Source organism: Centrocercus urophasianus, unplaced genomic scaffold (assembly GCF_019232065.1).
Source record: "Centrocercus urophasianus isolate 14NV4802_14NV808 unplaced genomic scaffold, USGS_Curo_1.0 seq_17, whole genome shotgun sequence".
NCBI classification, from domain to species: Eukaryota; Metazoa; Chordata; class Aves; order Galliformes; family Phasianidae; genus Centrocercus; species Centrocercus urophasianus.
Window position 1 is genome coordinate 23,609,286 of NW_024884722.1, and position 15,985 is coordinate 23,625,270.

Genomic DNA, 15,985 nt, shown 5'->3' on the forward strand with positions numbered 1-15,985 from the left:
AGCAGTGTGTAACATTGAGCCTTGATGTGAGATTCCTGTACTCACACATGTTCTAGGGCATATGAAACCAGTCTTGCGGACACATCTGTTGTTGTTCCCAGACATTCCCCTTGCTCTTTGGCCATCTTCATGGGTGTTGTGTGCTGGCTTGTGCTCAGCTTGCAGAGTGAAGCTGTCAGTCTCTGCTGATGGATGGCAAGGCACTCAATGACTTTGTCCTTGAGATCATTACTAGAAGATGGCACAAGGCCAGGAATTTGCCCTTATCACAACTGGGGAGAAGCTCACCCACTCAATGATCAAATGTTAATGTATAGATATGTTATTCACCTCTTTTTAATCTATTGAATGTGCAATGTTGATTTTTGTCTGGCTTATTCATCACAGTATCATTTAATAGTAAATGAAATGTACATGGGAACTTGGATTTATTACAGCAATGCTGGTAATCTCATCAAGAAATGACATCTGTTTAGCATAAGACTTGCTTTCTATAAACCCTTGTCACTATATTCTTTACAGTCCTGTAACTAAAAAGCCTAAATAACAAATCTGTCATTGCACCCATTGCCCTGTTGGTCTTTTCAAATATGATTAACACCAAGTTAAAGCTTATTGAGTATCCATGACAGCCAGGTACAAGGTCTTGGCCAGCTCTTATTAAAACTAAGCCTCAGGTTCTTGCAGGAAGGTAGAAATACATGCCTACAGTGCTGCTCTGTAAGGTCAATCTTAGCCCCATTTAAGTGGAGAAAGTCTCTGCTCTCCTGAGAATGTCAGGATACAGAGAATATAAGCCATGATGTTTCAAAGTGAACACTTGCTGTTTTCATAGGTCTGTCACTTCCAGTTACACAGTGAACAATCTTCATTTATTACATGCTCCTGTTGTTTTTGACAACTTTGACAGTAAAAAGATATATTCTGTTGGGTATTATCCCCTGCTTGGATGTTTGTGCCCCTTACTGGTTATGTACAGTACTTAGCTTTTGATTTATACTAAGTATGTCTAACATTGTTGCCTTGTCCTTCCTGTTTTTTGTTACCCTGTTTCTACAGCCTTTGCTTTCAAAGTTAAGTTGTAATTTTTGTGTCCTTCTCATCCTTGAGTGTAAGCTTTAAACATCCAATAAAACTGTTTTCAGCAGTTGATAATTGTATTCTTAGGCTGTGATCTGGCTCAACTTTCAGCCTGAAGAAGCTGGGTTCATATTGCCTTTAGTATGTTCTGTCCTTATGTGGGGCCCCTTAAAAAGTCTGTGGAGTTGGAGAATGCTTTGCCTTCCTTACTCTCCAATGTAAGATACTCTTATTTCTTGAAAGCAACATCTGTCTGACAGCTGTGATCTGTGGTGAGCTTGCTGTCTTTTGAGAGGACCAGGAGTGGAGGATGGAATGCCAGCTCTGATCTGAGTTCCTGTGCTTCTTGCAGTCTCCACCCACCTTGCAGCTTTATAGGATTACCTGGCCCTCTTGACCATGCTGTCTGAATGCCCAGGGACAGGCTCAAGGGGAGCTGCAGCACTGAGTGAAAGCAGCTGTAATCTTCTTTGGGAAGGAGCTGTTGAGCTTGTTGATGTTTAAAGTACAGTTTGGATAAAGAGAGGCTCAGGTGAGCAGTACACCAGAGAGGTGCAGAACACAGGCTTGTGGCTTCAGGCTTGGCTTTTTTTCTGTGGCAGATGTAGTTGAGCTGTGGCCATGTGCATCAGTCAGCTGCAACCCGGGGACACCTTCCTGTCTGCCACTTGGTGAGCTCTGCTTGGAATCATAAGCAGTGTTTCCTGGCTCAAGAACTTACGGTGCAGAGATTTACAGTTCATAAGGGTAACATCAGCGGGATGCCTCCAGCGTGTCAGTAGGGTTGACAACCTTTTCCAAAGCAATTATTTTCCTCTGCAGGCTGGTGGGAAGATGTCTCTGAGGAGTGGCACATTATCCTGCATGAGCTGAGTTAGCTGGTAAGAGTGACCCAAAACAGTTCAGGTTCACCTTCTTCACAGCAGTCTCCTTCAGAGGGGGCTCTAGAGGAGGTACTCGCACTCTGCCTGTCCATCTGCATTGCATGTTGGTGCCAGCCCCCAGAGTAAAGGGAGTGGGAGGGAGTGTGTGCTGTCAGCTCGTTTGCTGCCAAGACAAGGCTGCGTGCCTCCAGCCTGGTCCTGAAAGGCAGCTGTCTTGCCTATTTTTAGCAATTTACTGGTGAACGAAGAGCAGAGATGGAGTAAATGCTCTCCCACAGCTATTCTACTGCTTTCCTCTCCTCACTTTACACAGTTGTGTGTGCATGTATGTAAACACATGCTTTTCCCTTTTTCTCTAGCGTACAAATCTCTAACCTTATGGTGTCCCAAAGCACATCTGCTGCTTGTCCTGTCCTTAGCAGACCAACAAACCCTGCAGCAGCTGTTTTATACATATTGCAGTTATCTCGTCTTCCTTTTCTTTTTTTTTTTTTTTTTTTTTTTTTTTATAGCAACCTGATGACTTTAGGTCAAGTTTTCCCATGCTGTTCTGGGCTCTTAACTATTTCTGCTGCTCTCTAGGTTTCGTCCAGCCTTTCTTTGAATGCCCCTTCAGAGGCTGTGAATGGGCCCTCAGCAGGGATGTGCCTGGTGCTGGCTGGGGTGGAAGGAAGGGTGTGCATGTCTCACAGACTGTGCTGCTCTTTCCTTATACTCTTGGATCTATTTTGGGCTATGGCTGGTGTCCAAGAGCCATCTCCTCAATCTAATTATTAGTCTCTGGAGCCTGTCTTAATATTGTCATGTTTTCATTACAGTTCTGGCCACAAATTAGTTGTGTTGACTTGTGTTAATATTAAATGCTTCGGAAAATAAGGGAGTAAAAAAGTAAAAAGTTCTGTGGGAAAGAAAGTCCTGAAAAACTGGGCTTTGATATTCATCATTTTAGGTTAGTATCTTACTAATCATTGGTTGTGGTGGAGCTGAAGATGAGACAGCTTCTCACTTAGTCTCTCCATTATTGGAGGATGCGTATTTTTGTCTCTTGTATCCAAACCAGACAAAGCTTGCTCTTGCATTTCATTATGAAAGCCTGGAGTGGCTTTAAACCTCACAGAGATGTCTCCAGATAGGATGTTTGTATGCGAGGAGTATTGTGGCTCTGTTCTACTGAAGAGTGCATCTGTCAGGCAGGATTCATCTCCCCTGCTTCTGTGGTCTTTGCTGACACCTGAATGCCCAAGTCAGTTAGATTACGTGTTTCCTTCTGAGCCTATTTAATATCTGGTAGCTGAATACTCGTGCTGCTTTTGGGATTAGAATAACTGAGCACTGTTGTCTCTGGCACAAAACTTTGTTATTTCAAAATGCTTTTGATTTATCTAGAAACTCCGGAAAAGCTCTTCAAAAGGAGGGGTTGTAACTTCTTTAAATGGGAAGGCTGCAACTGGAGCCTTTTTCCAGTCCCTGGTACAAATTTCAGGATCCTTCTTGGATGTAGATCCTATGGTTGCGTGTGTTTGGCTTTCTTGAAGAATGATTTGCAGAGCTAGCACTGAGTAAACCCACTGTGGTAACTAAGGATCTTCCCTTGATGCAGATGAATGCTGTCTTAAGCTTGATTGTTGGCTTTCTCTAAGAGTTAAGAGAGTACTAGGTAGGTGAGAAATACTTTTTGCCTTCAAATTTGTTCAGCAGGGAGGAAAAACCCTAAGGAGACCAGAAGGTTCCAAGCCTGGCAGCTTGCATCTAGGACAAGCAGGCTAAGTGGAAGAAGATTGGCATCTTGGTGTGCAGTGAAGTGGGTCTTGATCACTTTTGTCCCCCCCTTTGCATAGAAGTTGTAGCAGCAGGCCTGCTCTTGCTGATTTTGAAGAGCTGGCATGCTGACTTGAGCAGGGGAATGGAAACAAGGTTACAACTGGCAAGTGGCTGTGGCCAAAAGAGGCTGTAGTCTTGGTGGCAGTGTAGCAAGGTGTAGTTCTGGAACTGAGGTATTCTTTTGCCTGTGCTGGTGTCTGCTCTGAAGGACTCCTTGATATGGGTGCAGAATGGACGCTGCAGGTGATGGAAGCCAAGATTTGAAACAGAGGGGGATTATGCAGGACATGAAATACCTCACTGTAGGTGTACGTGGGGAGCAGATCCTTATTTGGTGAGTAGTTTTGACTGTGGCCTGGAGGCAAGGAATAACAGATACTGTTTGCAACCGTGCTTGTGAAGTAGGCAATGAATTCTGCTTTTATTCTCATATTTCATCTTGCATGTATGGTGAGAAGGTGATCCATCTGTAGAGGAGAGTTAATTACTGAGACAAACTAGAAGGGGGGAGGGAGGATGGGGAGCCTACTGTGTTTGAAGAGCCTATGTCTGCATCACAGTAGCCAACTAGCTTGACAGCAAGATGGATTGAAGGAACGCGTAGGTTTTGCTGAAAATGTTTGATTTGTAAGTTTTATTTATCCCTTCCCTGCTTTGCTGTCAGTCAAGTGTTACAAGAGCAAATCTTCCTGAGACAGCTCTCCTCTGGCACATTTAATATGGAGTAGCTTAGCTGTATATACCTGCAATCATTTTTTACTGCTTTTTTTTGTCCCCAGAACCTTGTCCCAAGGGATCCTCTTTGAGCTGCCTGGGGCTGATGTCCTGCCTGCAGAGAAGGGCTTTCCTCGTTAGCACTGCTGCTGGAGTCTCAGCTGGAGCCAGCTGTGCATTGGCCAGAATGAAACAGTGTGTGCTCACTGGTCTGCTCCCCACATTGTCCAACTGCTGTGCAGTTGGAACCAGGTGTGGTTCAGTGGAAGTCTTACAGATGGTGATACTTAAAGCCTCAGGACCTTTTCAGAAAGCATAGGCTGGCACGTTACTCTCCTTTTTGTGCAAAGAGGCTTCATTAGTACACTTCTTCACCAAGCTCTTGTGTGTTTTATATTAAATAAAGCTCTCCCAGTGTTATATTTGATGTATTCTCTCCCACTTCAGAACTAGAATTCTCTGAACTGCTTTACCCAGCTGTAGGATAGTGGGCTATTGTGTTCAAAGCAGTGCTGGGCACTTGGTGGCAGCTGTTGGAGTGCTTTTGGTAGTCTGCTGCAGTAGTTACCACAATGTGAACAAAAATTAGCTTGCTTTCACAGTGATCCTCTGTGTTCTGAAGCACGCTCTTTGGGAGCTTGTTCTATAAAGTTGTTAGTTTTCCATGGGTAAGTTTTTCCCATGGCAGAAGTTTGGGAGTTGTTTGGCCCTTAGAAATTAATGCTATACTATAACTTGGTGAATTATTGAATGTTAGTAAGGAGAGAGTTGTTTACCTTCATAGCATCTAAATTAATTGAAGGAGAACCTGCTTTGTTTCTTCTTGGAATGTGACCTGCTGAGGTTGTTGCAAAGCTCTGTGTTGCTGGAGCTTCTATCTATTTTGCATCCCGTGTCTATTTGTTGGGAAGCTGGTAGGATGAAACAAGCAGAGCCTTTTGCTTGAAGCTTGAGATTCCAAAATCCTGTTTAGCTTTTGTTTTCCTCAAAAGGCAGCTTTTTTTTTTTTTTTTTTTTTTTTTTTTTTTTTTTTTTTAACCAAGTCATGCTGCTGTAAATAATCATGTTTGTGGTTGCAGGGAGCACAAAGCACCAGTCTTCCTTTGCTGGCTGCTGTCTAATGAGCAGCACCCAGCTGTGTGTGAGCCCTGTATGTGTGATTAGTCCAAAGTAAATCCCCAGGAACACAGAAGTAATGGTACCTTAGCTGGAGTTGCAGGCAGGCTGGGATGGCTGCCCAAGCTGTTAGAGCCCTCAGAAAGGGTAAGTTTAACCGAACTGTTAGCTACAAAGTTTGTGATAAGTTAACATGTGTGTAGTGATTGTAACACTTTTGATGGTTGATGTGGTCCGAGCTCTGGTTATTAACTGCCTTACAGATAAGGTGTAGGAAAGATGTGGCCTTGTCTGGTTTGTGGGTGGATCGTATTTCTGTTTAACCATACTGTTAGCTGGTTGTTCTGCATGTTGCTTGGACAGTGAGACTTTGAGTAGTGCCTTGGCTACAGACAGGGCTGCTGATGATCTTGTTTGACACTAGAGAGGGTCCTTTCTTTGTCCTGTCCATAGAGAGCCTCTAGTGTGAAGATAAGTAACTCCAGTTTCTGTTGTTGCAGATCCCAAAATATTGGGATTTAGAGGAGTTGGTAGAAAAGAGACATAAAAAAGCCTGTTGATTGTTGGAGATTTAAAAAAAAAAATAAAAAAATGCTGAAATGGAGATCCTGTTCTTTCTGAATCCTTCAGGTTTTTTTGGGAAAGTGGTGGAATTTAGGGCTAGAGGAATGACGGTGTGCTCTTCCCAATTGTCCTCTCATTAACTTTCTGAACTGCGTTTTCTTTTTGCTCGCTGCAGGGCCTATGCAGAAGACTCTGTGAACCGTGGCTCAAGGGCAGAGCCAGGTGGGAAAGTGAAGCACCAGGAGGAGGGGGAGAGCGATGAGGGCGGGAAGGCCGTGGCGTCGGGCAGTGAGCAGTCTCAGCCAGAAGGGAAGAAGAAGAAGTGTTCTGGCTTCAGGGATCGTAAGGTGAGAAACTTGGTTACGTTAAACCTGCAGCAATTGCATGGCAGTGGAAAAATGGGGTGAACTTGCAGAACGCTTTATTCATCTCTAATATAGCACTGACTGACGTTCCGGCTTCTGGGCTGTGCTTGTCTTTGTTTTCTAAAATGGCCGTTCTATTTTGGGAACCTCCTTTCCTCACGTGATACCTTCGAGTTTCTTGAAATTTAAACCTGCCTTTTTGGGAAGTACAGCTTACAGAGCCTCTGAATCTCAGCACCCCTTTGCTTCCCTCCTGTTGGATGTCTGAGGGATGGCTCTCTGCTTCATAGCTGCTGGGGTGGTGAATGCAGAATAGGGAACCAGTGAATGGCTTTAAACCTGCAAGCATCCTGTTTGTCTGCTGTGCCTATTTAATTTTCGTATGAGATGTGCTCTTAAGAGGAGAAAAGTTTGAGTAATGAGTTGTATCGTCAGCTTGTGACCTGCTTTTGCTGGTGGGTAATCCCAAGAGCTTTGGGCTGTTCAGAAGTGTCTGCCTGGTTTGGTGCTATCTGTAAGCATGCTGTTATTACAGGATGTACAATTTGGCCTGATGGAATGTCCTGTAACTGAGAGTTGGCAGGCTGCAGTATTTTATTTTTTAAGCCTGTCTGGATGTCAGTTTTATTGGGCTATGTTTGATGATTTAATATCTCTGCAGTGCCAAAGAGGACAATGGTAGTACATGCTTTTCACAATTCCTTCTCTGTATAATTTGTTTCTGGTGATTATTTTAAGTCCTTACCCTGGAGGCTGCATCACATTGTGTTAAATTGTGGATAGTCATAGCTTAACAGCTTTTCATAAAAAAGAATAAACAAGCAAAAACCAGAAAAAGCAGACGACAACCAAAAAAAGTGCTGTAACTTTTGTTTGAGGTTGCTGAATCTTATTCTCTTTGTGATTAGATTACACAAGTTTTGGTTGCCATGTGATGTTTGGCGCTGTGAACTTTCCCTGTTGTGACATTCTGGTCTGAATTTATGTTGCAAGGTACTGCATGGAGCTTTTCAGAATTGTCCAGGGAATATGAATTCCCAGCTCCTCTTATTATTTTTCTTGTCAATTCATGGTCAGGTAGCTTGACAGCCTCAGCAGAGGCTTCACTTGTGCCAGTACCACTCAAGAAAAACAGATTATTTCTTCACTGTGGGCAGATGGAGGCAGGTTGCAAAGAGCAGAAATGTGATTCACCTTCACACATGCTTTTATTTTTCAGAAAGAACGTGTCTTAATATATTGTGTAGTGATTGAGCCCTCTTATATGGTTGGTTGCTTTGGCTGAAGAAGCCAGGGAATGTTCTCTTGCAAGCTAGGACTTTCAGTGAGCTGTTAGGAGACAGTGCCTGTGCTGAGCAGCTCCTTCCTTCCCATAATAGGCAGGAGGAATGTGGCTGTGCTTCCAAGTAAGACAGGAGCCAGGCATGGAGGGTTCCAAAGGGGTTTGTTGGGAACAGCGTGCAGCCTGCTTGACTTGGGAGCAGCAGCTTCAGTGGGAAGAGTACAGGTTAAAACAGATCTCACAATCTTTCAAATGCAGGCCCTTTTCTCTCCAGCCTGAAAACCAGGTGTACCTTTTCTGAACCAAGTGCTGGTCTTGCTTCTGCTTCATTAAATGCACGATGGAAACAGTGGCCTCCCAGGCGCTGCGCTCTGTGGCTGAGCAGACCCAGTGGGGGTGGGTGCTTGGTGCTGGAGCAGTGAGTCAGTCTGTCTGGGTGTTCTGATGGCAGAGGAAGGTGTGCCCAGCTCCTGACTCACACAGGGCTGTTCCCAGGGCATCCTGCTCCCCATCAGTTGGGTGTAGCGCCCAGGAAATGCCTGGCTCTTCTGTATGTTCAGTAAAACAAAAAGCAAAAGTGCAATAAAAAATTTCCCAGCTTTTCATGTAATTAATTGAAAATAGCGTGGGAGTTTTCCTTGAGAAAAATGCTTTCAATTAAGCTTAATTTTCAACGCTTGTTTCTTATCCCAGTGTTGTTTCTAATGAAGCTGATCAGCGGTGAAATAATAGATGAGAAGTGACACTGCTGTTTTGGACAGAGATTCAGTGAGGAGGAAACTGCAGTACAAATCTTTGGGTGTAGGGCTGGTGTGACTCGTCCAGAGCGTGTGCCATTGTGGTGTGTGCTGTGTGGGGCAGAAAAGGAAAAGGTGGTTTAAGGGCTTTCATCGTTCAGAGGTTAACAAGCACGTTGTACATCACACAAGCAGGTTGATTTATTGTTTGTTAGAGATCTTCCATGCTTTATGGAGATTTGTGTACAGCAGTTGCTGGGTCCAGCAGGTATGCTGCCTCGGGAGCAGTAATTCTGCTGAGACTTGGTGTGTGTTACAGCAGGAAACTCCATGAAAACAAACAATAATTAATCTACCTAGTTAGTGTGCCTGGGGTGTGCAATGAAGCTGGACTGCCAGAGATCCTTTTCTCTGTAGTCAGGGAGGCCTCAGTGATGCTCTGGAAGTGAATAGAGATGTTAATTTAGAGCTTTATTTTTGTGTCTGTGTGGGATATTTTTTTTCCTTTTAACCCAAGGCTTAGCATAAACGTGACAGTCCCAACAGCAGCTTCAGTTTTGTAAAGCAATAGGGATCACTGGCTCATCTGTCTTCTCCGTGCTCTTTAAAGAAATGTCAAAGAGGGACTTTTCCTTTCTAGCTGCATACTGTCTGGGGGCCCCTTGCTGCAGGAGACTGAAGTTCTCTGGGGACAAGTCTACCATTTTTGGCTGGTCTCCACTGCATCCAGGGCCAGTACAGTGGGTTGCCCAGAGAGGTGGTAGTGCTCCATCCCTCTAGAAACCCAAGGTGAGGCTGGACAGAGCCTGCTGGAACTGTAGGTGTCTCTGTTCATTGCAGAGGGGTTGGACTAAATGGCCGTTAAAGGTCCCTTGCAACTCAAACAGTTCTGTGGTTCTATGGAACAGGGGAAGGAAGCTTATATGGATGTGTACTTTGCCAGGAGTGTACCTGGAATGTTTTGGCAATACAGCTGTGGGAAGAGGCTTGAATAGGATAGTTTTGTCAAGATTGTTTAGAATTAGTGTAAAAACCTCACAAACAGGGTGTGTGCATACATAAATGCTCTTTCTCTCCTTTGGAAAGGAAAAACACACCTAATATGTCATAGGCAGGGCATCCTTGTTAATGCTTGCTTTCCACTTTCCAGAATCGTGAATAAGGGAGCTGTTCCCCTTTGCCAGATCACAGCCACTCCTTTCTGGAGCTGCCTTTGTGATCAGCCCAGCCCTGTGGTCAGGGGTTGTACAGCATACTGGCTAGTTTTTGCCAGTTAGTGAGATCATGTGTCTGCAGTGAGGTGATGGTGAGTTCAGTGTAGGCAGCTCATTTCTCTGGGAAGTGTGGAGAAGAAGTGATTGCAGTTGTGATGAGAACGGTCTGTTGGATGCTAAACAAGATGTGTTAGAAGGACACTTTTTGATCCAGATTGAGTTATTCAAAATCATTCTTTGTACGTTTTCAGGAAGACGTGCCATTAGAAAACCCTTACATTTGCTTCTTTTCTGTCCGATACTCCTCTGGCTGAATCCAAAACAAGATGGTCAGCCCTCCACCTGCTGCATTCTTGTGTTCAGGGATGTTCAGCAGCTCATTTGAAGGAGTGGAATCTTCTCTGCTCTCAAGCTGTGTGTTCATAACTGTATCCTCATGAGTGCCTGGGAGTCAGCTGGGGAAGCTTTGCCTTCTGCAGTACGTGTCAGTGGAATGGGAGGGCTGCTGTAGTAAAGGGGCACTCTGCTTCTCTTGCCAGAGGTGATCATGATGGTCTTGAGGATGCAGTGTGGAACCGCAGTGGTGTGTTGGAAAGTTGCTGTGCCTGAAATGAATGCAGAACGTAAGCTGCCTTGCTGCAGTAAAGCAGAGGCCTTGAAGATTTCCCCAAGGCAGGGGTAGGAGAATTGGCAGTGACTCTCCTCCTGTAAGGAGGCAACTGTCAGGCTTTGTACCTTCAACTGGGGAAGAGCAGTGGCAAGACCCGTGCTCTAAAACCAAGAGCAGTTGGCAGCCACAGACCTGCTGAGAAGCATCTTAGGAAGATCTCAGAACAGGTATAGAGGCAATAGGGAAGTTGGACTCCATCCAGTATTGCTGTCTTTGAGGACTTTCTGTTAAGTCTGTAGGGTGCAAAGGTGAGAGAGAGGTGAGAGAGAGGTTCTGTGAACTGCCTGTGATGGCTGCAGGGAAGGAAACTGGTTGTAGGGATGTTCTTGTGTTCCGGGTGGCCATGGCCATCTAGCTGTCCTGGTGCTAGGAAGAGTGGAAGGAGGGCTTAAGATAATGTCACAGCTACATCAAGTATCACCACTGGTGCCAGGTGGGACTTGCTGTCAGCACAGCATACCCTTGGCGCAGGGTACTGGAGGGCTGAGCTAAAACACCTGCTGGGGAAAGGCTCTGTGCTCCCTGGGCAGGGGATTATGAGCCCTTTGGCAGATTATAGAGGCTGCTTTCTTTCTGATAAACACCAGGGTGGAAATGTTGTTAAGGTTAAAGGACAAAGCTGAAAGAGGACCAAAGTAGTAAATGATCTACAGATGACTTGGCAGTACCCTTGATCTTGCCTGGTGTCTTCCAGCAGATTGTTGGTTTTATTCTGTGGCTCTTGACCAGTAGTACTGAAGGCTTCAAGTACATAACAGACTAAACATGGTTTATTATAATGCAGAAATGAGAAGCCAAACTAACAAAGAAAGCCGTCTGCTCTAGCATGGAACAGAGCGTGGGTCTTCTTGCCTTTTTTTCTCAGAGGGAGTGATTTTGTTTATAAGAGCTTTCTGTTTTCTTTAATTGTAGCTGTACACTTGGGGAAAAATAGTTCTAGATACAAAATCACTACTGGCAACAAAAAACAAACAAATGAGCAAGTGGGCTGATTGAGGAACATTTCAAATGTGGGTTTTAGGCAAGGTGGTAGGAAAGAAGGAAAAAAAGGTTAATGAATTAGCTAACAGCTGTGGCTCCAAGGGATTTTTTTCCAGTTCTCAGTGTGGAAGTGGAATTCTCTCCCATCTCGATGATTGCTTTTTTTCCATCAGTTCATACACCAGTCGGGAGTCACACCCTTCAGCACTGAGTTTGGTTGAAAATGCTGAGATGCTTTAGGTTAACAAACTTGCTATTGGTGCTTTGTTACGTTTAGGATGAATACTGAGGCGTCTTCAGGATTATTTTCACCTTGTACTTCATAATGGAGGGGAAGCAAAGTTTTCCTCTAGTTAATTCTCATAGTGTTTGTTCTTAGTCCTGTGACATCAAGCTGATCACCTGCAGTTTTTCTGGTGGCCCAGAAGCTGAGCATAGGAAGGATATGGAACACAGGCCATACGAGGAGAGGCTGAAGGAGCTGGGAATGTTCAGCCTGGAGAAGAGGAGGCTCAGGGGAGACCTCATTGCTCTCTATAACTTCCTGAAGGGAGGCTGTAGTGAGCTGGGGCTCGGCCTCTTCTCTCGTGTCATTAGTGATAGGACCAGGGGGAATGGCTTCAAGCTACGGCAGGGGAGATTCAGGCTGGACGTGAGGAAGTATTACTTTTCGGAAAGGGTGGTCAGGCACTGGAATGGACTGCCCAGGGAGGTGGTGGAGTCACCGACCCTAGGGGTGTTCAAGGAAAGACTGGATGTTGTGTTGAGGGACATGGTTTAGTGGGAGCTATTGGGAATAGGTGAACGGTTGGACTGGGTGAGCTTTTAGGTCTTTTCCAACCTTGGTGATTCTATAATTCTATGATTCTATGATATTTTGGACCCTTCCAGCATTTTTTTTTTTTTTTTTTTTAGATGTGTTGCTGCTGCACCCAGCTTTGTTGCAGTGTAGCAAAACCTTCAACAGTCTAATGATAGCTCCTGGTTTTGGTGTCTCAAGTGAAACTGTGTATCTAATGCTGGTTAAACTTATTTCCCAGGTGATGGAATATGAGAACCGGATCAGAGCCTACTCCACACCAGACAAAATCTTCCGATACTTTGCCACTTTGAAAGTGATCAATGAACACGGTGAATCTGAGGTTTTTATGACACCGCAGGATTTCGTGAGATCGATAACACCTAACGAGAAACAACCAGAAAGTAAGTGGGGTGTGTGTGTGTGTGTGTGTGTGTGTGTGTGTGTGTGGCAACTGGAGAAAGTAGTACAGCAACAGGGAGTAAGCTGCAGCCTCTTACCTGATCTTTAAATTCCTTGTCAAACTGTTCTGTTGTTGCCTATCATGTCTTGTTATATTGCCATGCATCGCACAAAATGAGGAGGTTGCTCTCTGACTAGTGCCTGATGTACTGCCCTGGTAAAGAAGTTCTTTTTGACCCACACTTTATGGTAATGCAATGGAGTGCAAGTGGATAACAGAGGAGTGATGAGCAGAGGAGTAAGGCGGAGGGCTACCAGCTCAGCTGTGCACAAGCTGGGCTCATTGCTCCAGCAGAGCCTGCTGTGTGTCTGTGTAAGCTTGTAAGCAAGGTTTCCTTGCAGTGTTCCCAAATAATGGTAATAACTCAGATTTGTGTTGATCTCCCAGTACACATCTTAGGAGTTGTAAACCCAGGGCTTCTAGGGGCAGAAAGCAGCTCCTGAAGCTAGCTGTCCCTACTCTATTCCCAAAAACAAGATTATCCTGATCTCTTTCCTGTTGCTTCAAGTACTACTGCAGTATATCAGATCTCTTTATTACGAGCCCTTGAAGAGATAGCTTCCTTGCTTTTTTTTTTTAATAGTGAAAGAATTTTTTCAGTTGAAACACTAACAGATCAGTACCTAAACATGTAGGAAGAGGTGCTTTGGTAAGGAGAATCTTATGCATAAAGGGGTACAGGCAGCCTTGTGTGCCTGACTGGGCTGTGGTGCTGCTGGCTGGGATGGGGCTCCTCTCTGCCTGCTCCAGACTCTGTGTTGTTTGCTGTGAAGCACATCAGTTGTGGCACCTGTAGGGATTTGGGAGGCAACAGGGTGAAGAGCAGTGTTTTGTTTATTTCTTAGTATGAAAATCTCTCCTGTGCGTTTAGTAAGAGGCTGAGTTTTATGGGGTTCGGGGAGGTTTTCTCTTCTGTTTTGCAGGAGACATTTTGGCTGAGTTGTAGGAAAGAAAGCTGCTTACTCTCCCACAGTGCACCTCAAAGGAGGAAACTCCTTTTCCGACTGCAGGCATTAATGGAGAGCCTCAATCCCCAAATGTTAACTTTTTCAGAGTGGGGTTTATATACCAACTATAAAAATGTTTTTGTAACTTATGTGACAGCTGCTAAATAAATCCTGTACACTTGTGCTTAGATTAATGTCTTCAATAACTTCTGAAAATGGCTGTAGTTCTTTAAATGAGTAACATGGTTTCACTGGTGCTGGAGTAATTTGGGCAATAAACAGAATATAATGCTCATGGTTACTGAATTTATTACTATTTTATACATCTGAAGCTCCTTGAATTAGTGCTCTGAAAAGCAGTAGCACCTGGTTGAAAGTGAATCTTGCCATCTAAATTATTTTTTCTCAGACAGATTAAAAATAGAAGCCATCCAATGCTTAGTTTTAAGACATCTCGTTCTCCTCTACTTCCATGCAATGCAAGTTGTTGGTGTATTTTAAAGTGTACGCAAAAAATGTGAAGAAGTGCTCAGCAACATCTGCTTTGGAGACAAACCAAGGTGAACAACTTGTCAGTCTTACGAGCAGCTAACCTTATGCTGTGACTATCATTCTGGCTAGGTGAGCTGCTCAAATGGCCCTTTGAAGCTCATCACAGCCTTTTAGGAGTCTGCAAGTGCTGCCGGCCAGTGCCACAAAGAAGTCTATAAGGGAGAAAAAATTACATTCATGAGTCATACAGGTACTCTTGGAAAGTGGAATGAGAGAAATTGGGCCTTGGCTGCCCATCAGCGGGTAAAGCAGGGGGGTAGGCAGCCTTTAATCTTGTTGGCTTGAAGATCTGTCTTGAGGACTATTACTGTTGTGCATTTGCTTACAGACTAAGCTTCTGCTAGGTTGCTTGTTCTTTATGAGTGCCGATCGTGGTAAATGATTTTTAAATACATAATGAACTCTAGAAAAATAAAACGTTTAGTGCCACTGTAAAGTCAAACCAGCCATAACCTTGTTCTCAAGTGTTTTACAAGCCGGTTGTAAAAGATGAGAGAGCTGATTTTTAAAACCAGAAATTTCATTAAGACATACTGCTACCTGCTGGCTGATTTGTTTTTGCACTGAACATTTGTTTTGTGCTTTTGACTCATAAGGTAATCTAGATTATAGGTGATTAAGGAAGTGCTGGGGCTGCTTTCTCCCTTAGTCATGACTTAGGTGTGCCCTCCGCTTGGGTGGGAGCATCCTGCCTTCATCCCTGGGTGCTCCTTGGGAATCTTCCTCATGCAGTCACATGGCTGGCTGTAATCATATGGGCTGTAATCATGGGCTAATGCTTGAACTGAATTATGGGCTTCTCTGCAGTCCTACTGACCCTGAGGTATTGTGCAAGTGGTATTCTTGGGTTTGTGCTGCAAAGCCATAACTTCTTGTCCCATGCAGTAACACAATCCTGTGCCTTCACACCTTGGCTGTGTGCCTGGGGGTGGTGATGCTCATTGCAGGACTGCCTAGGCTGGGTTGTGGAAATCCCACTGCCTTCATTTGCTTCTTTGTCTTTGTTATAAGGATTAGAAGAAGGAAAAAACCTGTGTGTCTTATGGCAGCACACTAGAGAGAGACAGAGATTGTACCCAAACCAATTCTGTTCTTCCATCCATATTAACATCCTTAGTTAATGCAGACTCCTGCTTGCGTAATAGATGTCTTTCAAGATCCACCATACACTGCAGCAGCTCAAAAACCTGAAATCCCTGTAATGTTTTTCTCTTTGTCTGCAAGAAACCAGGAATGTGCTGCCAAAAGCAGCAGCTGTGCTCCTGTGATGTTTGCAGGCAGGAGGATGGTGTTGGAGAAGAGGAGCTGTGAAGAACAGAGTGAGCTGCTGTATTCTGTCCTGAGCTCTTCCAGGTTGTTGGCTGAGGCCATGTTGTTCTAAGGCAGAACTGCAGCATTGGTGTGCAGGCTTCTGCAGAGTGGAATTTGTGAAAAATATGAAGAATTATGTAACAAAGTACATAAAAAGAGGAAAAATCAGCTTAATGCAACAGACCTTTAGATACAGTATCACTTTTTGATGTATGTAGAGTCACAAAATGAAATACTTGGTGCCGGACTTAGGAGCTTTGCCATTCTTTCTCTGGTGTGTAGCAGAGCTCCTCATGCTGTGCAGTGCTTTGGTGTGTGAATGTTTGAAGGGTGATGGAGCTCTTGTGGCCTCACTGGAAGAAATCCTCTGAAACTTTGCATGGAGCAAGGGGGAAGTTGTTGCCCAGACTGTATAGGTCGATTTCAGGTTTAAAAATGATTTGTCATACTTGGCAAACGTGAGCAGCTGAATGTGAGATAGCTTC

The 15,985-nt window shown here is 44.4% G+C and overlaps 1 protein-coding gene across 3 annotated transcripts in view; it reads left to right on the forward strand.

Moving 5' to 3' along the window:
* The window catches only part of MICU1 (mitochondrial calcium uptake 1), a 91,398-nt gene that overhangs the window by 20,521 nt on the left and 54,892 nt on the right, over nucleotides 1-15,985 (forward strand). For all 3 annotated transcript variants that reach the window (XM_042818055.1, XM_042818053.1, XM_042818056.1), the window contains exons 4-5: nucleotides 6,355-6,526; nucleotides 12,469-12,631. In XM_042818055.1, coding sequence (XP_042673989.1) covers nucleotides 6,355-6,526; nucleotides 12,469-12,631 — 335 coding nt within the window. The remainder of the gene's footprint in view (nucleotides 1-6,354; nucleotides 6,527-12,468; nucleotides 12,632-15,985) is intronic.